This window comes from Tupaia chinensis, unplaced genomic scaffold (assembly GCF_000334495.1).
Source record: "Tupaia chinensis unplaced genomic scaffold, TupChi_1.0 Scaffold144346_1, whole genome shotgun sequence".
Taxonomy (NCBI): Eukaryota; Metazoa; Chordata; class Mammalia; order Scandentia; family Tupaiidae; genus Tupaia; species Tupaia belangeri.
Window position 1 is genome coordinate 185656 of NW_006204205.1, and position 25585 is coordinate 211240.

At 51.1% G+C, this 25585-nt stretch overlaps 1 protein-coding gene and 1 long non-coding RNA gene across 5 annotated transcripts in view; both read right to left on the minus strand.

Annotated features, from left to right (window-relative positions):
• Nucleotides 1-10694: 10694 nt before the first annotated feature.
• SLC25A48 (solute carrier family 25 member 48) overlaps nt 10695-25585 on the minus strand; it is a 50762-nt gene continuing 35871 nt past the window's right edge. For 3 of the 4 annotated variants that reach the window (XM_006166837.3, XM_006166833.3, XM_006166835.3), the window contains 3 exons: nt 25238-25495; nt 15647-15776; nt 10695-11055 (listed from right to left, as the gene is read on the minus strand). In XM_006166837.3, the coding sequence (XP_006166899.1) occupies nt 10710-11055; nt 15647-15776; nt 25238-25495 (734 nt within the window). In that variant the 3' untranslated portion in view covers nt 10695-10709. Of the gene's footprint in view, nt 11056-15646; nt 15777-22169; nt 22304-25237; nt 25496-25585 lie in introns of all 4 variants that reach the window. The other variant, XM_006166836.3, reaches the window with a different exon arrangement.
• Nucleotides 19907-21702, minus strand: LOC114005736 (uncharacterized). Its single transcript, XR_003547567.1, has 3 exons — nt 21532-21702; nt 20892-20997; nt 19907-20265 (listed from the first exon to the last, which is right to left on the minus strand). It is a non-coding gene; the product is annotated as an uncharacterized LOC114005736 (long non-coding RNA).

Sequence of the window (25585 nt, forward strand, 5' to 3'; positions counted from 1 at the left end):
AGAACCAATATTATTTATTCTAATTCTATTTATTGCATCTAAAAGTCTTCTCTTTAAGTCGTTAAAATTAGACCATTGAGTAAGCTACTCTAAATCAGTTTTGACCGTGTATTTAAATTTTTATCTCTGTTTTGAATAAATACATATATATATAAACACAAGTGGGTCTCTAGGTTCTTATTTATTCCTTATTGCTCACAACAAAGAAAGCTTCAACCTATGTCAAAGGGCAGAATGGATCAAAGACTATTTAGCAATAAGACTTACTACCCTGAGTGGACTTGAAGGTTCGTGAGCCCAGGCTTGAGCCTGCAGGGGTACAGCTGTGAAGGGTGCACACAGGCCATTCTAAGGGTTGCCACCAGGGGAGGCTAAGAGCACGCCTGAGGGAGGGAAGCACAGGGCATTGGCAAGGATTTTGGGGTCCTAAGAAATCAGCCGTGGTCCAAGACAGGAGAAGGCAAAGTTTGGTAAGTTCAAGAGGTAGGAAGCCTCTTGAGATTGTGAGCAAGAGAGCAAAGTGCTTGAAGCTGACCCAGGAAAAGGTGCAGGCCCTTCAGGTGAGAGTACCTGGCAGAGAAGCCTTGAGATGGACACTGTCTATTCACTGACAAGGCCTTCAGTGTGCACCCACCACATGCCAGCTGCATGCCCAACTGGGGTACCAGGTCTATTGGGATATCCCTGGAGGGATTTTTTTTTTTTTTTTGCCATATAGCGCGTGTGCTTGCCAAACAGAGAGAGACAGAAAGCAAGAAATCACCCCCCAGGGGGGATGGCCACGCCGCAATCCCTTCTCCTCCATTCTCCTCTAGGGATCTTGGGCACGCATGCACACGCATCCAGCGTGAGTTTTAAGCCACCAGGTCCGGGACGCAAACCACGGTCAACTACGTGGGAGTCCAGTGACATAGCCATTACGCTAACTGCTGGTCCCTCTCTGGAGGGATCTTCACACTAGGTTGTCTGACTGACAGGGTATGGCTGTGGTTATCCATCTCACCTTAATGCTCAGTCTGTCCCCCACCCCGAGACCCCAATCCCAGCCTCTATCCACAGTACCTACCACCTCTAAGATGCTTCTGCATCTATTCTTCGCCGTGTTGACCACACCGTCCACCCTTCCCCGAGGGCAGAGGGCTTAGTGTGGTTCACTGTTGTACCCCAAGTGCCCGCACTGAGCTGGCATGGAGCTGCACTCTGCAGTACAGACTGAATGGATGACAGGCCTCCGAGATGCAAGAGCACAGGACACGCTGGTGACGAGATCAGCAATGTGCATGCCCGGAGAAGAGACAGGACTCAGGACCAACTACAGCTGCTCGGAAGGTGCTGTCCTTTCAAACACCTCCAGGCAGGACCCGGCTGAAGTGGACTCCACTGACCGCTCTGGAGAAGGAGACTCTCAGCAGCCACCAGCTGGCCCTTCCTGGCCCTGTGCTATGGGCAGGGTTAAGGGTCAGCATGGTTTGGGGTCAGGATGGTTTAACAACCAGAATGGCCTCTCAGCCACTGCGTAAGACTGAGAGGTTTGGGAAGAAATGAGAGGCTTTTCGTTCTTTGTTCATGACAGAGTACATGTGCACATGTGAGTGAGAGAGAATGAGATGGGAGCACCCTCCACAGGGTCTGGCCGCTCTGCAGCACCCTCTCTCATTCTCCAGCCCATGGGACTTTCGGGCACTTGCCCAGTGTGTTTCTCAGGCGGACCAGGCTGGGATCCGGAGCTGGGATCACTGTGTGATCGGCCTCTCTCGAGACATGCACTGGGGGCTGGGCGGAGGGTCATGGAGCCAGCCTAGAGACGTAAAGGATGAAGTCTCCTGCAGAGAGGAGTTTTTTAGGTACTGCCAAAATTAGACTTGCTTCCCTTTCTGGGGGTGTCTAGCCCGTATTTGGATACGTTTCATCACAATAATATAAAATGTTTAGAGCAGCAAGAGACAGAGCCCCTCAAAGGCTTGCCTCGGCTTTACTCCCTCAGTCATGTCAAGCAGTATCCAGATGTGATGGTGTGGCCAGCAGCCCTCAGCCAAAGGGGTGACTCCGATCATCTGAGTGGAGTTGTATGGTACCCTAAGCAGGGGCTGAGAAGAGTCTGTCAGTATATTCATTATTAACATCAAGCATTTACTATCTCAGCATTACTCTGTAGGTTTTAGCATACAATATCTCATTTAATCCCCCGACAACTGTAACGAATAGGTGTTATCACTACTTCTGCTTTATAGATAGAGAAGCCCAAGCTCAGGAAGGTTAGCTGACTTCCCCAAGATCCCACAGCTAGTAAAACAGAACCAGAATTCACCCCCAGCTCCCAGTGCTTACAAACCCTCTGCCTCTTCCATTCTGTTCTTTTCTTTTTTTTTTAATTTAACTTTATTTATTTGTTTATTTATTTTAATTTGACCAGAGAGGGACAAAGTAAGAGAGAGAGGAAAAGTGAGAAAGCAAGCTGCCAGGTCCAGGACTCAAACCACAGTTAGCCATGTGGGAGTCCAGTGCCCTTCACCATGCTACCTGGTGGCTCCAAACCTTTGTCTATGTCAAGTCTGTATGTTGTGTTTCCTGTGACCACAGCCTGAGGGTGGAACAGAGTCACCAGGACTCCAGTAGGTCCACGCTGTCTTATTTAGAAACCAGAATTGGCAGATTGCAGAATTCAAGCTTTTTAGCCTTTTAGAAAGTACACAGGTCAGGTGCCATATGTTACATAACACCCTTAGCAGGGCCGCAGACCTGCTATGTAACACACCAATATTCTACGGCAAAACACGCGCGCTTTCACAGGAGGTAGCCGGGCTTTGTAGCCAGATGAGTCACAACAGATCTTGAATTTTCAGAGTTGTTTGGATTTCAGAATCCTGATAAGGGATTGGGCGAATTGCATTAACAAAGTTTTTCTCTAGCTCAGGCCCACTTACCGAAGGGATGAGGGAGAGGAGCTGGGATCAGGTGTCCCCCAGAGGGACAAAGACTTCTGTAGCTCTCTGGTCTGTCAGCTACGTGCGATCCCAGGTCATGGTGGCAGGGCCTTCTCTTCCCTCCTCCATCTGGGTTTTCTGAATGACTGGTCAGCTGTGTCATGTGATGTGATGTGGTTTGCCACCTGGAGCATCTGGAGACGCCCACACGAGCAGTGTGCACCCAGAGCAGGATCACAGCGGGCACAGATGCTGGTGGCTGGTGATGGCTTCAGAACAAGCTGCCAGAGGACATGGGCAGGGAGCTGAGCCATGACTCACTGCTCCAGATCAATCAGCAGGTAGCTCGGTGCTTTCCCTCTGCGCTTCTGCAAAAGTGTGGAACCCACAGGATCCAGCTCGGCAGGCCAGCTCCTGGGAGGACCCACTGCAGTCAGGTGTGCTGTTACTCTCCTCCCTGTACCCAAAGAGCTGAGATTTACCAAGAAGTCACCTTTAAGGGCTCAGCAGAGGGCATATGGTTATGTCATTGGACTCCCACATGGCTGACCACAGTTGGAGACTTGGACCTGGTGGCTTGGAAATCACACTGGGTACATGTGCATGTGTGCCCAAAATCCTGGGAGGAGAATGGAGGGGGAGGGATCGTGGCATGGCCTCCCCTGGGGAGTGATTTCTCACTTTCCCTCTCACTGTCTCTATCTCTCTCTCTCTTTGCCCTAAGGCAAAAATCTCTCTCTCAAATATAAATAAATAAATAAATAAATAAATAATTAAAAATATCACCTTTAGTGATCTGGCACTGCGGCCTTGTGGTTAAGGGAGTCAGATCCCACATGGTTGACCATGGTTCAAATCTTGACCCTGGTGACTTGAAAAAAAAAAGATGCCCTATATCTCTACAGGATGGAGAAATGGAAGCAGAGGGACTGTGGCATGACCATACCCCACTGGGGATACTCTCTCCTTCTCTGTCTGGCAAGTGCATGTATGTGCTCTGTGAGCGAAAAAAAAGGCCACTTCAGAGGAAGGAGAGTGTACAGTGCTGGGAAGTCTGCTAAGCATGTTTTACAGAATGTCAGCTTGGATCCTCACCACGGCCCCATGAAATATTTATATAATTATTGTATATCATTACTCCCCGCCCACGGGGGGAGGAGGAAACACTTCCAATGGGGCACGGTTATGGCACGTGGCTTCTCCATTTTTCATCCCCTCGAGATTTGGAGCATGCACATGCAGACACCCAGCATTTTTTAATCCTTTTTACTTAATTGTATTTGTTATTATTATTTTAAATTTGACCAGAGACAAACAGAGAAAGAGAGACAGAGAGAGAAAGTGAGAAAGCAAGTCACCAGGTCTGGGACTCAAACTGTGGTTGGCCATGTGGGAAACCAGTGCCTTAACCACCACGCCACCTGCTGGCCCTCAGCATGTGTTTTAAACCACCAGGGACAGGATTCCAATCATGTGGTCATATGGGATTCAGCTTCCCTAACCACTAGGCTATGGGACTAACTCTATTGCTATCTAAATAATAGTAGTAATTTACTTACCCTTTTCCAATTTGTGCCTTTTATTTCATTTTCTTGCCAATGCCACGACCAGAAACTCTAGTACAATGTTGAATAGAAATAGTGAAAGTGAACATTCTCGTTTTGTTCCTGTTTTTAGTGCAAAAGTATCCAGTTTTTCACTGTGAAGTGTGAAGTCAGCTGTGAAGTTTTCATAAATGCCCTTTTTAGTTTAGGAATGTTCCCTTTCTTTAAAAAAATAATTTTATTTGTTTATTATTATTATTTAAATTTGCTATAGGGCACATGTGCTCACCAGGGGGAGAGAAAAAGCAAGCTGCCAGTTTTGGGGCTGAAACCATGGCTGGCCCTGTGGGAGTCCGCCTACTAGCCCTGGGAATGTCCCGCAGTCTGTGTGGTGTATTTATCATGGATGAGTACTGGATTTTGTCAAGTGCTTTTGCTGCATCTCTTGAGGTGGTAGTTAATTACAGAGGTTCGTTCCTGGGACTTGATTTCCCAAAGATAAAGCTCCTAGCCCTAGGGACAGGAAGCAGAGACTCGGGGCTGGGTAGCGAAGTCACTGCTAAGAGGGCTCTCTGCCTGGCTCCAGCAGAACCGCGGCCCAGCAGAGGCGGACTCTGGAGGCTGGAGGAACTAGGAGTGGAGGACCTGGGCTGCAGGCCTGAAGGCCCGGGAGAGGACAAGGTGTGGCACAGGGAGAGCCACCACAGTCCGAGGGAGGGACCTGTCCCCAACCTCCTGAGTAGTTCCAACCTAGAAGCCAAGTCAGGAATGAGCCACCACGGAGGGGAACCATGCCCCAGAGCTGGCCAGAAAGCCTTCCAGGGTAGGACAGAGCATCTGCGAGGCTCAGGAATCCCCTCCCATATCCCAAACTCCCCGAATCTAGTCACTCCCTGGAGAGGAGCGGGAAGAAACCTCAAACTGAGTATTTCTGAAATTTCTAAGTTTTGCCCTGATTTGGCAGGGGCTGGACTCAGCACAGTGAGCCAGAACTGGAAGTGTGCTAGGCGTGTACACGAGGTGCGGGAGCCCAGTCAGGGCCCAGCGGAGGCAGGCGCAGGGGTGGTTCTTGTGATCGGGCAGGGCTGGGGTAGAGCCTGAGCCCAGGGCACATGGGCCCCTTCTCTGGATGGCTTTCTGGTTCCATGATACTCCTGGTATGGACTCCTCTGCTGGACAGATGCTTCCAGAAAACCTCTTGATGTCATCCTGGCAGACGGGGCACTGGAGGCCAGCCCCCCAGGGGACTTGCATCAATGCCTGGCCAGGTTTCCTCGGCAGCACCGGCCCAGGTCAGCATCTCGTCTGCCTCGCCCCACGTACGCTCATTGGATGTCCCCTTGGAAGTCTAAGGCCTAGGAGCTCTTTAGCTCTCAGGGTTTTACGTGCAGAACAAAGCCCAGGAACTCTGTCACCACCACCCTGTGTCTGCCTCCTGAAAAAAACAGCCCCGGCTCACAGGCTGGAAGGCAGGCAGAGAGCAGAAATGGCGGTTACTCCATGCCCCCTGTCTCTTTCCGACCCCTGGGTTTGCAACTTACATTAGCAAAACTACATTGCTTTTACTGAAACCCTGGAAGGTAGGTAAGGGAGGTCAGTGTGACCATTTTACAGACGAGGAAACTGAGGCCCAGAGGGCGCAAAAGTTTACCAAGATCACACAGGTAGCCAAGGTCCAAACAGGGACCAGAACCGACAGTGACGGTCTCCCCAGTCTGAAGTTTTTATCCACCCCAGAGAAGAAGGACAGCAACCTAGGAAGTAAGTTAGACCCAGGGAGCAGGAAGAGAAGTGACCCAGGGCCCAGATGTTCTCAAGGCTGGACCAAGGCCAAGCACTACCAGGCTGAGAGCTCCAGAGGCGTTAGCTGACCTTTGCTGCCACCAAGTGGTGATTATGAAGAGTAGCAGACAAGGGAGCCATTCTCAGCCCTTGTACTAGGGTCCTGGAAGGGGGCCCCAAACCATGTTCATAGACTAAGGTATTATCTGCCCCTTTCTTTCTCATTTTCCTACAAGTGTGCAGTGGAGTTTTCCAAAGCCTACCTGGCTAGTGATATCACACAGAATGAAAGCAGAGCTGGGAATCCATCTGCCGCCTAAGCCAGAGGCTACAGAAAGCAGCAAACATGGAGGACAATGCAACTCCTCCCATCAACTGCATTTGTTTAGAATCATTATTTTTATATCTTTATGCTATTTATGTTAACACGTAACGTGTTGATTATTATACTTTAAGTAAACAAACATGTAAAAAAAATTGGTCAGTTTTAACATTAGCGAATGTAGATTGATAAGCAAGAGATTTTCTATTTATTCAGTAGTGGCTGGGAATGAAGGCGTCACTGTTGCAGAGGAATGGCTGCTGCTATTCCTCCTGCTGCACCCAGTAAGTCAAACTGGCCAGGTCAGGTCAAGTCAAAAAGCCTCCAACGCCAGGACCCAGGTACCAACACTTGTGCTTGACTTGACATTTCATTTCGTTTTCCTCTTTCTTTCTTTCTTTCTTTCTTTCTTTCTTTCTTTCTTTCTTTCTTTCTTTCTTTCTTTCTTTCTTATAATCAGTTATTTATATTTGACAGAAGGTGCATGCACTCACCAGAATGGGGGGAGGGGAAAAAGCACTCCCCACGGGCCATGGTTATGTCATAACCCCTGTTTCTCCAAATTTCCCTCCTTTGGAGGTTTTAGGCATGCACGCACAAGTGCCCAGAGTGTCTTTCAAGCAGCCAAGTCTGGGACTCAAACTGCCGGGTTAGCCATGTGGGATCCAGCTGTCTTAACCACCAGGCCACAGACTGGCCCTATTTTCAGCCTGCCTTAAAAAGAGTTCCATTTGTTTAAAGCTACTCATGATGACACAAAAGTGAATGCATGATACTAAGCTTTCTGCGGCCAGGGTCCCTGCCGCTGCCACCCAGGACTAGCACAGTCTGAAGCTAGACTCAACACGTATGCTTCTGGCTGAACGAGAGAAAGGCCATGATGGGCTGTTTCCGGAAAGCCCCTGAGCCATTGGCCCCAAATATTTCGGATGACCTTCCTCAGGAAAACCTAAAAGAAAGAGGGCTGACCCCTCCCGGATCAGCTACCATTCAACATTTGTCTGGGCTGGGCTGGAGCTTCTTCATTAGAGTTGAGCCCAAGTGCTCTTGGGAAGGGGGTATGGAAGTGTGCTGGAGGCCCTGTCCAACCAGCATGGAGGTGGGCCAGGCAGGGTGGGGCAGGGCAGGCAAAGGGCTGGTACACAGGGCCTTGCTGAGAGTGGGCAGGGAGGCAGAGTCGGCTGGGAGCCTGAGAAGAGGTGCATGGAACCCCAGCTCTCCAAAAGACATATTTTTATTTAAAAAAAAAAAAAAAACACCTGTAAAATCAATTTATATTCACAGAGAGAAATGGGAACATTCTAGCGCTGCAGAGAGAAATCAACATTGTCATCGTCACCAATTCAGCAATGGAACACCTTCCCCCAGTCCCATATCCCCGAAACAGCCACCACTGAGCTCGGTGTGTCTTCTTACAGACTCTCACCAATGCCCATGTCATCATGCATGTATTATTTAATATGTATTCTGTAAAGAAAGTGAACAACATCATGCATCTTGCTCGTCCATGTTGGTCTTACTCCATTGCTGCCATAACATTTTTCATTCTCCTTCCTGACTGCATGCTGTGCTAGAAGATGGATGCACCTCGATGTACTTACCCACCTCCTCTGTTGATGAGCATTTAGAATGTTTCCAACTTTTCATTATCACGAGCAATTCTCAGTTCACATTGCGATGCTTCCCTTTTTGCCCGTGCGTTTCTGCTTTTCTCCTAGACACTTCCACGATTGATTGCTGCCGCACTATCTGGAGTGGGGAAGACTCGGCCCTGGCTCTTAGGGGAGGCACGGGCTCGTCAGAAAGAGCAGGTACAGATACGACCAGCTCGAGGTGGACATGATGCCACCGGAGTTGTGTGTGGGAAGGGGCAGGGCGGTTGCCAAAAGAGATGGAGAAAAGGATGCCCTCATTCTAGCAGCTGAGCTGGGCCGTGGAGAACAGGAACGCTTCTGTTCCTGGAGGTGGGAATAAGGTGCCCAGGATAAGGAAGACCACTGAGGTCGGGAATCCTGCAGGGCGTGGGCAGATAGCAGCTGGCCCAGTGGGTTACTGGATCTCTCAGTCATCCCTTGAACAAATGATCGAATGCCTATTACATGCCAGGCACTGAAGGGCTGGGGGACATGGGTGGAGCACAGGGAGCCTGGAGCAGAGCAATGGGAGGTGAGTTTGGAAGGGCAGCCCTGCAGGGTTCATGGAAAGCAGAACCCCATACTCATGAGCCTCAACAACTTTCTCCCTCGTACACCACGAAGTGGTCATCACCATCGCTGCTGGGAGGTTCCCTGGGCTGAAAGGCAGGGGGCGCCGCAGCCGCAGGAAGATGAGCTGGTGGACTTGGTGGTCCAGATGCACACAGGCACCCGGGTACCCAGGTCTCCGCTTCTCATCTGGGAAGTGAGTCAGCAATGCTTACATCTTCTTGTTATCAGGATGTGCCAAGATGATCAGGGGGTCCTAGGAAGGGCTCGGACACCTGAATAAGGTTGAACCTCGGCCTCATCAAGAGCATCTCAGAGAAGACTGGGCTGGTCTTACAAACTCAGCATCCCTACCAAACTGGGCAATGGGGCCAGCACCAGGAAATAGTGTATTTGAGGCAGACTTAAGAAACACGTTCTTAGGACCAGCAGTTAGCGTAATGGCTATGTCGCTAGACTCCCACATAGTCGACCGCGGTTCAAGTCCCAGACCCGGTGGCTTAAACTCACACTGGGCGCATGTGTGTGCATGCCCAAGATCCCAAGAGGAGAATGGAGGAGAAGGGATTGTGGCATGGCCATCCCCCCTGGGAGGTGATTTCTCACTTTCTGTCTCTCTGTCTCTGTCTGTCTGGCGAGCGCACGCACCCCATAGCAAAAATACTCTCACCCCCCCCCCAAAAAAAGAAACACGTTCTTAGGTTGTTGGGAAAGTCAGGACACACTTTTGCATAGAGAAACATAGAAAATATGTCATGACCTTCCCAATGACCTACTAGGTCACATTACAGCAGAGGCTTGGGTCTACCCAGGGATGAGCTAGATGCCAGGAGCCTCTCCTCATCAGCATCCTCGGTGCTGCCCAGGCTCAGTGACGCTGGAGTGGACAGGCAGGCCTGCTTCTCCTGTCAGCAGAGCCTCTTTTATTATTAGTATTATTATTCCTTATTATTTTTATATTCAATTGAACTGCACCTGCAGAGACACCCAGGAGACCCTGCAGTACCAGCGGCTGTGAAGGAGAAACTTGGAGGATGCGAATGGAGGGCTTGATATGAGGAGGGAACGCTCTGCTACAGTTGCAGCATGTAAACCGATAGGATCCAGCGCTTGCGACGTTTTTATGCCAGAGGAATGCTTTGGTCTTAGGTCTGTTAGGTCAGGAGCTTTTCAGAGACACAATTCAAATCACTCAAAGGCAGGCTGGGGGGATGGCAGAAGCAGGGCAGTGGGGACACCAAGGAAGTCGCTCACAAGGAGAAGGAGCACGTGAGGACATCGCCCTCACTGGGGCTTAAGCCAATAGACGCCTTGAATGCCAGACCTGACTGCCTGCTGGTGGCCACCCAGGGCGCCGGGCTGAGAAGGAATTCTGAGCCACATTCAGCTCTTCGAGAGAAAGGCCTCTGCGATTGATTAGGGTGCTTGCCGTGAGAACGGAATTGGGAGCGACACCATGGACTCAGGCCACAGAAAACCAAAATAGCAGTGGCTTCCCCACATGGCTCTTAGAGGAAACAAGAATACAGAACAGTGCGGTCACACTGGAAACCAGACTGAGGGCATGGCATTTTGTTTTGTTTTGTTCCCTATGTGAAAATAAGGTCGAGAATGCCCTCCCCACCCAGGCTGAGGGCCACCATTTCTGCAGCCTGTTGCCCCGCCCACTTCTCCAGTGGGGAGCGCTCCTACAAGGCTCTCTCTCCCCATCCTCCTCCGCCACCCTCTTCAACCCACAGGCCCTCCCCTGCCGACCTTAGGCATCGGGAAGGGGTGAGCCATCCTCAGGGTCTTTCCTCACTGCATGGAGTCGGCTGTTCTCTGGGCGTCGACATCCACAGGGGCCTAAACAGAGGTGGTCCGAAGGCGGCCTGGCACTGGGCAGAGGCACCTGATACATTGTAGAAACCACCGGAAGAACTTTGCAATGCTTTTATTTGGAATGCAGAGCCAGTTCCTGCTCCTGCTCCTGGTGAGTTCCCGGTGTGTTTATAATGGTCCTGGAACGGGGTCCATTTGGCCCTGCCTGGTACCAGGGGCTAATCTTGAGCTGCAATAGGGGGCCATCCGTGTGCCAATGGCCCGTTGCTTCCTCCCAAAACAGCAGCGTGGTGGCCCGGGCAGGAGTGAGGAGCAGAGTGCTGAATTGTGGAGGAAGGGCCTGGAGGTCAGCGCAGTCCGCGGAGGCCCACCGAGTGCAGAGTCCGCTGGGACGAGGAGTCACCTTTCTCTTCAGTAAGTGCACTACCGCCGGGCTTGGAGCTGTCCTCAGCATCAGCCTGCATGGACAGAGGCCTCAGTCAGGTGACACTGGCCCTGGGGAGGAGGCAAGCTGAGAACAGCGTCTAGCCAGGTTACCCTCAGCAAGACCTGGGGGCCAGACAGCCCCATTTGTAAAGCACCGATGGGCAAAGTGTCACCATGAGCCAGGCCTGGGTTACGTGTGAGTGTTCAGACAAAATCCCACAGGGACAATGCAGCCCCTTCCCCTGAATCTGCCCTTCCCTGAACTGGAAGTGGGCAGAGGAGGTTCGGAGCGTGCATGTCCGGCCAGAGGGCAAGCCAGCGTTATTCCAGGAAAGCTCTGGGGACAAGGCCCTGGTGGGCAGAGAGGGGGGCGCAGTGGAATTCAGGAGCTTCAGACCAGCCCCAGTCACTGGAATCCCACTCCCACTGTCAAAGGACATCGTTGTCTGGTCCCGGCTTCTCCTAACCACGTAAGGAGGCACCGCCTCACGCAGCATCTACCATGTTTCAAGTTATTCCTGGTCACTGCTATGAGTAGCCCTGGAGAGAAATAATTTAGTGGGCAAATGAAAAGGAAGTGATCGTCCTCCCTCTGTGGGACTTTGGGTGGGGGGGCGGCATAGACCCTGGATCTGGTCATTGGAAGGGACCTTGAGGCTGCTTGAAGCTCCCCTGCCCCCAGCCCCTGTATCCCCTGGCACAGGTGGCAGAAATGACGAGATTGAACCACCTGTGCCCAGGGACTCTTGAGATAGTCACCTTCCCACCTCTTAGGAGCCGCAGGGCTCCCTGGGGCTCTAATAGGCATCATCTCACTCCGTCTAGGCCTAGATCCTGAGGGAGGCTTTGGTTTACAGTCGGAGTGGGTGTAACTGCTGCCTGGAGCATGACCTACCCCAACTCTCAGAGCTACCTGGTAAATAAAATTCAGATTTTGTGGGGCCAGCAGGTGGCATAGTAGTTAAGGTGCTGGACTCCCACATGGCCGACCTCAGTTCAAGTCCCTAACCTAGCAGCCTGCAACTCCCGATGGGCACGTGTGTGTGCATGTCCAGGGTCCCGAGAGGAGAATGGAGGAGAAGGGATTGTGGAGTGACCCTCCCCACCCCGGGTGTGATTTCTCACCTTCTCTCTCTCTGTCTCTCTGTGTGTCTCTGGCGAGCACATGCACCCTATAGCAAAAATTTCTCTTAAAAAAAACCAATCTAGGTTTTGTTAACATGCCTGGTGCTCTGGGTTTAGAGCAGGAAGCTGAATGCCTTGAGTAAGGCTTGTTCGAGGTGAGGCTCCAGACCAGTCACTGGAAAGCCCGCTTTTACCTGGAGGCCACCTCCTGTCCCCTGCAGCAGTGCCCTTTCCCAAGGGACAGACATCCGAGCCCCATGCTAGAGAGAGCACTTTCAGAAAGCAAGCTTCCACTTGGGTGACCAACTGCTCAGAAAAGCCAAATCAAAGACTGCCATGACTAGGCTTGCTAGAAAGTTCCTCCTTCCTCCTAAGGTAGCCAATCACCAGCAAGTCACCAGGGACAGGCAGGCAGGACTAGTATCTAGCTCCCCTGGGAACTGTGAGATCTTGTCACTGAAGTCATTTTGTAGCTGAAGGTTGTTTTTGTTTTTGTTTTTGTTTTTTTTAAATTATTTTTAGTTTAAGGTTTTGGCCACAGGGCACATGCACTCGCCAGAGAGAGACAGAGAGAAAGTGAGAAATCACCTCACAGGAAGGATGGCCACACCACAATCCTTTCTCCTCCTAAGATTTTGGGCATGTGCACACACGCACCCAGCATGAGTTTCAAGCTGCCAGGTCTGGGACTCAAACTGATCATTCATGTGGGAGTCCAATGCCTTAACTACTACACCACCTGCTGGCCCTGCAGCTGAAGACTGAATGATGTAAAAACATGGTCCTAAACTATGACATGGGAAGAGTGGGTTGTAAAACACTGTATAGAGTAGGATTCACATGAAAAACACTGGGAAGGGGAAAACCAAGGCCTTATGATTACAGATTTTTTTTTGGGGGGGGGAGGTTTTTTTGCTATAGTGTGTGCTCGCCAGAAAGTCAGAGAGAGATAGAGAGACAGAAAGCGAGAAATCACCCCCCAGAGGGGATGGCCATGCCGCACTCCCTTCTCCTCCATTCTCCTCTCGGGATCTTGGGCACGCATGCACACGCCCCCGTCATGAGTTTAAGCCACTGGGTTCAGGACTTGAACCGCGGTCGGTTACATGGGAGTTCAGCGACATAGCCATTACGCTAACTGCTGGTCCCAATTACAGATATTTTTATTTTATTCTTTATATATATATTGTCTATTAAAAAACCTACAATAAAATGCATACATCTTATTGTAATATTTTAATTTTAATTTTTTTCAATGCCAGAGAGCGAGAGAGCAGAGGGATTGTTGTACACTATAATCCCTTCTCCATTTTTCCGTCCTGTCAGGATCCGGGCATACATGCACACGAACCTGGCATGGTTCTCGAGCTGCAGGGGCGAGGAATTGAACTGTGGTCAGCCAGGTGGGATATGGTTACTTTAACTACAGGCCATGTGCTCAGCCTATTATAGGATTTATTTTTTGAGAGATATTTTTGTTATAGGGCTTGTGTGCTCACAAGAGAGACAGAAGGAGACAGAGAGACAGAAAGTGAGAAATCACCCCCTCCCCCAAGGGGGATGGCCACACTGCAATCCCTTCTCCTCCCATCACCTTTTGAGATTTTGGCAATGGCTGGTGTGAATTTTAAGCCACTGGGTCTGGGACTTGAACTGTGGTTGACAACGTGGGAGTCCAGCAACATAACCATTATGCCATCTACTAGTCCGGGAATTTTTTTTTTTTTAGAGACTTTTGTTCACGTGCCCGGTGTGAGTTTCAAGCTGCTGGGTCTGGGACTCAAACCACAGTTGGGTCACATTAGGTCACATGGGAGTCCAGTGCCTTAACCACCACGCCCCCTGCTGGCCCCACTGTTATAGGATTTTTAAAAAGTTACTCTTAGCTCCTAAAAGGGTAGAGTGGCTGATATTTGGGGATTTCTTCATGACAACTTCCCTGCCCTGCCCTGGCTGGACATCACACAAATGTTATAACTCTTCACCCAAGGTGCTCGATTATGCAAAATATGTTATACCCTTAACCTGTTATAAGAAAGGCAAAAAGTCGGGAAAGCTGTCACTGTGGGTGCCGTATTAAAAACCCGAGTGTGTTTTCATTTGAAGCCAGCATCCTGGGCTTGCTCTGGGCTCACCGCGGTCAGCCTGCCCAATCACGCTCTCTCCTCCCTCTAGGATCCGGCTCCATCTACGCCTCACAGCCAGACATAGCGGCCACTCTGCCCTAATGTTCCCTGGCCAGGCCATGAGGAGGGCAGCGATGAGGTTCTTGGACTGTCCTGACGAAGACCATCTGTCTTGGGAGACTTTGTAGCGACCAAGCCTGGAGTGGAATGGGTTGTTCCCTGACTAGAAAGTTCAGTGACTCACCCCACTGTGTCTTCTGAGCTTTGCAGGCAACCAATTTGGGACCAGAGAAGGAGAAATAGAGAAAAAACAAGAGGAGACAGCAGGTGCTGAGGGGACCAGGTATCCAGGAGACTGATCACCCACCACCTGATGGTGTCCCTGAATGGCCACCGTGTACGAGGCTCTGAGTGAGGCAGCAGCCCTGAAGAGGTGGCATAGGAGCTGCCACTCCACTGGGCCTTCCCTCTCCCTGGGGCTACAGGCATCAGCGGGCAGTTGTGGGGTGTGGGATGGGGAAGGGACTCCCCAGCAGGCACAGCGTGTCCCAGCTGAGAAGCGAGCAGGCGTCCCAGAGGAGGAGACTTCTACCCCAAGGCCCGGATGGCCAGGAGTTGGTGAAGCCAAGGACGTATGGGAAAGGAGTGAGAGGAAGGTGTCAGGTGGAGCAGATGGGGCATGGGCACAGACTCCGGGGTGACAGAGAGGACAGGGTGATCGGGATGGTGGTGAAAATCGAGGCTGGGAAGGAGGCAGTGACAAGGACAGGTTTTCTTTAGAAGGACATGGAGAGCCACAGAGGGCATATGAGCAAGGGCATTACTTGATCAGATTTCTGGGATTTTTTCCTTTTTTATTTTTTGGAAGACCCCTACCACCCCAAACCCCCACCCCGCTGGGTGCCGTAACCTTTCTGCAGTGAGAAAGCAAAGCTAAGAGGATGCAGGAGGCAGGGAATGGTGACAGAGAAATGTCCTTCCAGGCTTTGGGTAGCCATTGGCAGCTCTGAGGTCGCATAGGGAGGTGGGATGACAGTGCCAGTGGTGGGCAGGGGAGGACACTGTGGTTGGAGTCCTCGGTGTGGAGGTGGAGGCGTCGCTAACAGTGTAACTGACCACATTTCCCTGCCACAGTCAAGGCTGCCGAGTGGAAACGGGCAGGAGAACTGAATGAACATGTCAGTCCACGACCCAGCACGCTGCCAGACCCTGGCGGGCATTTCAGAACTGCTATTTGATGAGAAGGGTAGCAGCCACTGACTAGACCTGGAACCGGTGACAGAAGGACGCTACCGAAGGCCCTGACCTTTTCATGACAAACAGAAATAGTTCAGGTTTCAGGGGCGTGCCTGCTGGAAGCAAGCTCACTGACCTGGCACTCAAGGGCTCGTCACCGCCTGGTCCCCGCGGATGGCTTGCAGCGACAGCTCGTACCCCAGGAACATGGCTGCGCTCATGGGGAAGCCCCGCACCGCGTTCACTGTGATGCCTCTGAAAAACACCTGTGCACAGGAGGCTGATTATCACCAGGCACTGAGCCAGCCTTGGAGCCACCGCCGAGGGGCAGAGAAATGCCTGGCAGTGCTGCTCGCTCGGGCCCCTGTCCCCAGCCAGAGCCCACGGCCCGTGCAGACAGAGACCACTTGGACCCGTGCCAGGTCTAATGCACTTTTCTCTCTCATGCACTCAATTCCACAGGCAAACGTTTGGGCCCTGCAAACACCTACGCGCACATTCCTAACTGTCCTCTGTCCTCACGTGTGCACACCTGCACACACTCGCTCCTTGGGAATCTGAAAGCCCTAAGTGGACAGAGCACCCAGCTCTGGCCAGCCACCGTGACGATTCTTCAAGGACATCCCCAAAGAGGCAGAGTGTGGAACCCAGGTGTGTTTATGCCAGCAGACATGAAGTTCGGCTGCCCTGTTTAGTAGCTGCACTACCTGGGCGCGTGGCAAACTCTGGGGAATTCAATTTTCCCAACGGTGAAATGGGGATAATACTACCAGTGACCCAAGGCTGAGGGAACAAACCAGACTGTCTATTTAAAACACTCGCACAGTGCCTGTCGGATGGCCAGCACTTGCTAACTGACGGTTCCCGTCACGGCTACCACAGGGAAGACTGACAGACACCACCTAACAGGGAGGGAGGAGGACTCAACCTGACCATGGCCTGAGTGCTGGAGGAACTGCCTTAGGATGAGTTGCTAAGCCCAGCCCTTCCGAAACAGGACTCCTGCATTCGTCCCCAGAAAATGTCATAAGATGCTTGCCAAACACTTCGCAAGGTCTTCCTTTTCTCCCTGAATCTTCCCGTGTGGTGCTGAGTGGCCTCTGCTAAGTGTGAAGTGGTTCCAGTCTCTGAGCAGTTGATATCTGTGAGGGCAGATAAGCCCCGCTCAGGAACAATTACAACACACCCGCAAAGTGAGGGGGTGAGGGGTCGGGTGGGAGTAGCTGGCCTCTAACATTCTCTGGGAAGGCTCTCCAACCTGAAAGGAAATTCCCTCCAAGCATAAATGACCGGAGATTGTCTGGCATAAGATAGAAGTCTGACTCTCATATAGTTTACCAAGTTTAAGAAACAACTGGCCATTTTAAGACAGCAGAAACCAGCCCTTCATGTTCTCTGGTTTCCTCTCTTGCTGGGCAGTGTGGTGTCAGAATTGGTGCAGGCCAGGTGACCTTCCTGTAGGAGAGATGCCTGCCCCTGGAGGTGAAGCTGCAGCTTGGTCCAGGGCAGGAGCAGGACCCCTGGAGGTGAGCAAGTGGGGTCCTGGTAACAGTGCTCCTCTCTCATGTCTGACCTTTCTAGAATTCCACAGGCTTACCCAGAGGGACTGACTGGCAGCCTGGAACTGGGTCAGGCTCAGAGGGGAAATGCCAGGCTGAGCGCTCAGAGGCTGCCCTGTGAGCCTGGACATGGTGCTGCTCTGGTAGGTCAGCTTGGAGTGGGACCCCTTCCTGTTGCACAGTCCCAGTCCCTGCAGAATCATGGGCCGTCTCACACAGAGAGACCGACTTCTCTCCAGGACATGGCTGCTCTGCTGTGAGGCCAATGGAGGCACGTGTGGACCTGCCAGCTTTCACCCCAAGTTTACAAAACTATGGCCTCTAGACCGAGTCCTTCACCTGAAGTCTTACCTCACCACCCAGGGTCAAGTCTACACTCTTCCCTGGACTGCAAGGACCCAGGTGCTCTGGTCCTTCCGGTTCTCTGAGCTGATTGTTAGACTCTGCAGGCTCTCAGCCTGTTGTTCCTCTGAGGGACCAGCTTTCTCCCACCTTCAAGCCCTTCCTGGGCTTCTCTGCCTGAAAAGCTCCCCAGACTGGGCCTGCAGTCAAGCCGTCTTGCCTGTCCTCTGTCCACCCAGCACTCCTGATAATGGCACTTTCCGCCCTGGTTTCCAGTCACTGGTGACTTGTTGCCTCCATGTATAATCCCGGCAGGGCAGTCAGCATAGGACCGTGGAAGCCCCAGGACCTGCAGGTGTAGGCTCAGAGCCTAGAAAGTCTTCTAGAAAAGCTTATCTTATTAAGTGACTCAACGGATGGATGGATGAACGCATGGACAAATCAATTAGTGACCTCCTGGACATGAGAAAGGATCAGTTTCTGAAGTGGAAGAGATCTGGTGGTGGGCAGTCAGGGGTTCCTGATGTGGGGAGAGGGCTCCAGACCTCCAAGGGGCAGAAGCGCAGGGCGTCAGACCCTGGGGTTGCAAGAACTGCGTTCCTTCATTTCCTCCAGCCTCCCTGCACTGTCACAGACCCTCCACAACGGCCACTCTGTGCAGCTGGAGGACACGGGGTATTTCTCCAGCCTCCTGGTTTTAGGCTATTTCACTAGCAGGAGCCAGAGAACGGACCCGAATTACCAGCCTTTCTCCTGTTTATCGTCAGGGATGTCCCACGAGTCCATGGACTTTTGATTTCTCCCACCACAGAGGCTTCTCTACTTAGAATTCTTTTTTTTTTTTAAGAGAGATTTTTTTCTATAGAGTGCATGTGCTTGCCAGAGGGACAGAAAGCAAGAAATCACCCCCCAGGGGGGATGGCCACACCACAGTCTTTTCTCCTCCACTTTCCTTTTGGGATTTTGGACACACGCACTCACACACCCAGCATGAGCTTCAAGTCGCCGGGTGTGAGAATTGAACCACAGTCAGCCATGTGGGATCCAACGACATAACCATTACACCATGTCCTGATCCCTCTATTGGCAATTCTTAAGTGAGTTAAGAATGACTTCTTTGGGGGACCAGCAGATGACGTAATGGTTACGTCGCTGGACTCTCCTACTCCTTTTTAAGTTCTTCCATGTGAAAACGAGATCAGATGGGCTGGTTATGCACTCAGGGCTTTATGCTTTGCCTCACTGAGCCTCAGGAAAAAACATTTGGGCGGAAACAGCAGATGGTGTAATGGTTACATTGCTGGACTCCCACCTGGCCGACTATAATTCAAGTCCTAGGTTTGGTGGCTTGAAACTCAACACTAGGCGTCTCTCTCTCTCTCTCTCTCTCTCTGTGTGTGTGTGTGTGTGTGTGAGCCCAAAATCCTGAGAGAATGGAAGAGAAGGGATTGAGCTGTGGCCATCCCCCCAGGGGATGATTCCTCACTTTTTGTCTCTGTCTCTCTCTCTTTCTCTGGTAAGCATACATGCCCTATAGCAAAAACCAGTCTAAAAAACATTGCTTGGGAAGACATACTCTGTGGAGCCAGAGTGTAAGACAGCGGGGCACTGGGTCCTGGAACTATTCCTCAGGCTTCTACCTCCTGCTGCTCCTAGGAATCTGCCTTGGTGATAGCCTGATTTGCCAGGATTACGAGGTTGATTTTCATGCACTTTATGCTTAGATACAAATACTTACATCTGCAAACATAAAGGAAGGGGCCTGTACAAAATTTCACAAAAAATGTATATAATAAAAGAAAACTATGCAAGGATTTCAAATTTTTTTTTGCACCAAAATAAATTCATACTTTAATTCCACTTTCCCCCAAACTTTTTGAAGTCCCTCACATACACACATACAATGTACGCTTGTAACATGTGAGTATTTTTGGAAGATATCATAAGAAACTCATCATCGAGACCAGCAGATGACATTATGGTTATGTTGCTGGACTCCCATGTAGTTGACCATGGTTCGAATACTGGACCTGGAGATAAAACAAACAAACAAACAAACAAAACAACTCATGCTGTATTGCTGGATGTGTGTGCGTGCCCCAGATCCTGAGAGGAGAATGGAGTACAAGGGACTATGGCATGGCCATTCCCTCTCAGGGAATGATTTCTCATTTTCTGTCTCTCTCTGTCTTTGAAGAGTGCACGTGCCCTAGCAAAAAAAAATCTCTCTCTCTAAAAAAAAAAAAAAAAAAAAAAGAAACTCATAATGGTAATTGTCTTTGAGAGAGGTCTGGGGGCTCTGGGGGTTACAGGAGGGACATGGAAACAGTAAAGCCTCTTCTACCTTTGGAAGCATCCAATGTTCACATATTATTTATTTTTAACTAATTAATTTGGAGAAAGCTAATCTTGGAACATCTGTCTAATGAGGTGGTTGGTCAAGCTGAGTATTGCTATCGCTACTTAAAACCTATCTCCAAATAAGTACTATGGACCAAATGCCAGTGAGATGAAGAAACTAACCATCTGTCCTCAGCTGCCATCTAGAATTGCATTTTTTTTTTTTAGACAGAGAACAGTAGTTTTTGGATGAAATATGCAATATATTTTGCCTCTATAAATTTTTTACAATTGTGACCCATTAATATTTGGGGGGAAAGACAAAAAAAATCTCAAATAGAAACAGAGCATCCCATTTGAATCTCTTCTTGGGTCTTTTTTGGACTAGTTGATTGAATCAAACTGAGCTTCTGTTTAAAAAAAAGAAAAAACAAACACAAAAGACAACTGAGGCTGTACTTGGGTGTCATCCTTCTGATGGAACAGCTCTTTTTTTAAAAAGAACAAAAATGACCTAAAAATAATGAGAACAGAAAAGCTCTGAGTTTATCCAGCCTTAACACATAAACGTAGAAATGAAGTCCTGTTCTGTCGTATCTTCTTACACTAAGCACAGGCCCAGTGTCCAGGCTTTGGGCACATGCTTTGGCATTGACGCCCAGTCTTCTGTCTAGGCTGTCTAGACTGAAGGTCCAGCTTGGAGTGGGACCCCCTCCTGTCTCACAGTCCCGGCCAGAATCATGGGCCATCTCACACAGAGAGATAGTCCTCCCTCTAGGATATGGCTGCCCTGTTGAGGCCCACGGGGGCACGTGTAGCCAGCTTTCACCCCCAAGCTTGCAGAGCTACAGTTTCCAGACTGAGTCCCTGCCCCTGAAGTCTCACCTCACCACCCAGGGCCAAGTCCACACTCTTCCCTGGCCTGCGAGGACCCACACGCTCTGGCCCTTCAGGTTCTCTGGGCTGCTGCTTACACTTGCCAGGCACTCAGCTTGTTGTTTCTCTAGGGGACCAGCTTTCTCCCACCTTTGAGCTTCTCCTGGCCCCTTCTGCCTGAAATGCTCCCCGGACCGGGACTGCAGTCAAGCTGTCTAGCCTGTCCACTGTGCACCCAACACTCCCCATAATGGCACTTCTCACCCTGGTTTCCAGTCGTCCATGATTTGTCCCAGTGCCCAGAGGCAGGCGCAACATTCCAACTTCTTTCTCTTTTTTTTGGAGGGGTTTTTGCTATAGGGCTCATGCACTCGCCAGAAAGAGAGAGACAGAGACAGAAAGCAAAAAATCACCCCCCCGCCCAGGGGGAATAGCCACACTGCAATCCCTTCTCCTCCATTCTCCTCCTGGGATCTTGGGCACGCACACACATGCGCCCAGCGTGAGTTTAAGCCACTGGGTCTGGGACTCGAACCATAGTGGGCTACATGGGAGTCCAGCGACATAGCCATTACGATAACTGCTGGTCCCACAACATTTCAACTTCTGTCTGATCAGGCCAGAGGCTTCCACCTCTTGTGCCCTACTCACTGCACTTCTACTAGGGTAGCCTTGAGACCCCGTCCCACTCTTGGCTCACTAGTATCTGGCTTTATCAGAGCGGGCCTTGTCTCTTCAGGGGCAAGGGCCGGATAAGACAACCTGGGGGTGGGGTGGGGCACGGGTGCAGCACCTACTCACTCTGTAGCCAGAGCCTCAGTCTCCCGACTCCCACCCCCTCCCAAAGGTCTGAACCACCTTCCAGGGACCACCACTGACCCCGCATGACTGCTGTGGGGCTTACTTTCAGACCTTCCTTCTGGTAACTCTGGGAGATACAGTCTAGGACACCTTTGTATTTGTTTAAATACACGCCGTCAGCTTGGAGTCGACTTTTCACGACATCCATAGGAGTCGCTGTCCCCCAAGAAATTGCTCCTGCAAAGAAAGAGAGACCACTGGGCGTCAGGGGCTGGTTGCTTGGGACCTAGAGAGGCCCAACTCCCTGCGGATTTCTGCACACACACCCATGCGCCGAGCGTGAGTTTAAGCCACTGGGTCTGGGACTCGAACCATAGTGGGCTACATGGGAGTCCAGCGACATAGCCATTACGATAACTGCTGGTCCCACAACATTTCAACTTCTGTCTGATCAGGCCAGAGGCTTCCACCTCTTGTGCCCTACTCACTGCACTTCTACTAGGGTAGCCTTGAGACCCCGTCCCACTCTTGGCTCACTAGTATCTGGCTTTATCAGAGCGGGCCTTGTCTCTTCAGGGGCAAGGGCCGGATAAGACAACCTGGGGGTGGGGTGGGGCACGGGTGCAGCACCTACTCACTCTGTAGCCAGAGCCTCAGTCTCCCGACTCCCACCCCCTCCCAAAGGTCTGAACCACCTTCCAGGGACCACCACTGACCCCGCATGACTGCTGTGGGGCTTACTTTCAGACCTTCCTTCTGGTAACTCTGGGAGATACAGTCTAGGACACCTTTGTATTTGTTTAAATACACGCCGTCAGCTTGGAGTCGACTTTTCACGACATCCATAGGAGTCGCTGTCCCCCAAGAAATTGCTCCTGCAAAGAAAGAGAGACCACTGGGCGTCAGGGGCTGGTTGCTTGGGACCTAGAGAGGCCCAACTCCCTGCGGATTTCTGCCATTCACAAAATCAAGAGGCTGCTGAGGCAGGTGGAGGAAGTGCAGGGTTAGAACCTGCCATGTCTGGTTGTGATCCTCCCTTGCCACTCTGTGGGGACTCAAAAGAAGTCTCTACTGCCTATAGGCCTTGGGCTCCTTGTCTGGAAAATGGGGCTGCATAACCTATTTTCATGGGGTTGCTGTGCAGGGTTGAGTCCACAGCCAGGACTCAGTACACGGCGACCTTATTCCAACTTTGACCGGAGAAGCAGTACCAGGTCCCGCCAGGCTTTGCAGCATGGGTGAGGCCTGAGGCCTGAGGCCTTTGCAGCTCCCTAGAGGCAGGATTTCCTCTGAACACGGAGAAGCTAAACAAACAGACAGGCTGCTCCCCCAGGAAGGGCCAGCCGAGGGACTGCCAATAAAGAGTGGGGATGGGTTTGTTTACAAATCTCTTTTCTTTCCCAAAAATGTGAAATGGAAGCCTTGGGACCACATGCCACTGGGTCATCCTCACCAGATAAACTCAAGTGCCCTAGTTTGAGCATTTTTGTGATTTTAAAGGACTCTACGAAGACAATGCCAGGTTATTGTATAAACACAGGAATTGGCACGTTCTTGGGTGGGGAGGGAAAAACACATGGATGTCAAAGTCCAGGGCAGCTGGTGTGCAAGGTTTTGTAGCTGCTGTCCAGCGGCTCTTCAGAGACCTTAGCCTGCCCTGGCCTTCTGCCCATCCCAGCTGCCATGCCCTCAGCCTCCTGCCTGTGGCCCTCTGCGAGCCCCCCACCCCCGCCCCGTGGATTGCAACTCCCTCCTACCTTCTGCCAGGAGAACGGGCTGCTCCCCCGGGTGCTGCGCTGGTGCACTTCCTTGGCACTCAGCGTGCGGGTGAGGGCATCACAGAGTGAAGGTTTCCCTGCCAGGTCATTCACACCTGGTCTCAACAGAAGTGAGAGCAGATGGGGCCCTGCCGTCCTTTTGGCCAGGCGGGACTTGCTGAGCTCTTTGCAGGGGGCAGGCATGGGCGAGGCCCAGATATATGGGGGTGGAGAGAGAATGTGTTGCCTGATGGCCGAGACATGCTATGGGGGGAGGTAGTGATTTTCTGCTCTCTGTCAGATCTTGCCATTGGCATCTAACATGTCACACCAGCCTTGTGGAGAAGCACTCCTCTGTTTACTTCCGTAAGCCCCTCTGGTGCTAGCTCCAGTTGTCCGTTCTCCATCACAGCCCAGCAAAATCCCTCAGAGGAGCTGTGTGTACCTGGGCCCTCTGATTTCTTTGATATCATTTTCTCTTGATCTGCTTTGATCAGATTTTTAATTTTTTCAGAGATTATTGCTATAGGGCATGTGTACTCATCGGATAGACAGACAGAGAGACAGAAAGTGAGAAATCACCCACCTGGCAGATGGCTATACTGCAGTCCCTTTTCTTCCATTTTCCTCTTGGGACTTGGGGCATGCCTGGCATGAGTTTTAAACTGCTGGGTCTGGGACTCGAACCATGGTTGACCATGTGGGAGTACAGCTGCTGTCTGCTGGTCCCTTTGATCAGGTTTTTATGTACTTCTCTCCACCAAATGACTCGTGTTGAAGTGCCCAGTGGCCCCCACACTACTAAATCCAAGCAGCGTGAATGGCAAATACAGGGCCACACGGTGGGGGAAGCTGAGCATGGCCAAGTCCCCTGGAAGAGACCAGTGCGGCTGGAGCAGCGTGAACATAGGAAGAAGAGTGGAGCATGAGGCCCAACGCTGGACAGCCAGATCACAGAGGGCCTGTTTACACTAAATAAAATGGACTTGTGGTGTAAGTTTGGTGCAGAAAGGCTAAGAAATCAGTCCAGGAACCAGCAGATGGTGTAATGATTACGTTACTGGACTCCCGCATGGCTGACCACAGTTCGAGTCCTGGACCCAGCAGATTGAAACTCATGTTTGGCATGTGTGCGTGGGTGCCCAAAATCCTGAGAAGAGAATGGAGGAGAAGAGACTGCAATGTGGTAATTGCAATGTGGTGATTTCTCACTTCCCGTCTCTCTATCTCTGTCTGTCTCTCCAGCAAGCACATGCATCCTGTAGCAAAAAAAAAAAGTCTCTAAAAGAAGAAAGAAAGAAGAAAGAAGAAAGAAAGAAGGAAAGAAAGAAAGGAAGAAAGAAAGAGAAAGAGAGGAAGGAAGGAAGAATGGAAGAAAAAGAAAAGAAGGAAGGAAGGAAGGAAGGAAGGAAGGAAGGAAGGAAGGAAGGAAGAAAGGAAGGAAGGAAGGAGCCAGTCCATGATCACAAAATGGATAAGCATGGATTTGAACTTCAACTGGATCTTTCTGACTGCAGAGTTACTGCTACTGTGCCTGCACTAGCTGTATGACCTTGGGAGGATTACTTAACCTCTTTGAGCCTGAGTTTCCTCATCTGTAAAATGGGGAGATTGAGTCCTTCCTTACAGATCAAGGAAGAACTAATAAAATCCTCACATCAGAAAGGTTTGCAGTGTGCTAATATTCTATAAAGACTAACTATGCTAACGACCTTCCTTTCCAAAGCTCAGTAATACCTGATGCAAAGTGCCCTTTGGGCTGAAAGTTAAACGAATCCCCACAGGGACTGCCATTCCCGCAGCTCCACAGGGAAGGGGGTGAGGGAATGAGGGGTCATTCCCCGTTCCAAGCCCTTGCCTTGCTCAGCTAGACCTGGCACAGAGTAAACATTTAACCAAGGATTATTGGCTGAGTGGCCCCTGAGTCATGTCCTCCTGGGGCTGAGTGGCCCCTGAGTCCTGTCCTCCTGGGGCTGAGAAGGGCGTGACAGTCTCTCCAGCTTTTCCACTGCAGTGGCTGGCCAAGAGGTGGCATTCAGGTTCTGCTCTTACCTGCCATGCCGCCCGCCAGCCACACGGCGCAGGGGCTGGGTGCTGTGCAGGCCTCAGGCGTAATCCACTCACTCAGAAATATGTAGGGTATAAAGTAGAGGCAATAGCCAGGGACGTCCCTCAGCAGCATGGCACTGGCCCCGCGGTAGAGCCCCGCCAGGCCCTCATTCTTCACGATGGTTGCAATGCAGTGCACGGGTCCCTGGTATGCTGGCTGCTCCCCAAGAGCAGTCACCCTGGGCTTCAAACCGAGGTTGGCTGCAAAGACAGGGGGAGAAGATGATGAGTGCCCTAGGAGGAACAAGACTGGCCATTCCCTGGCACTGGCACCTGCCCAGCCCACTGACA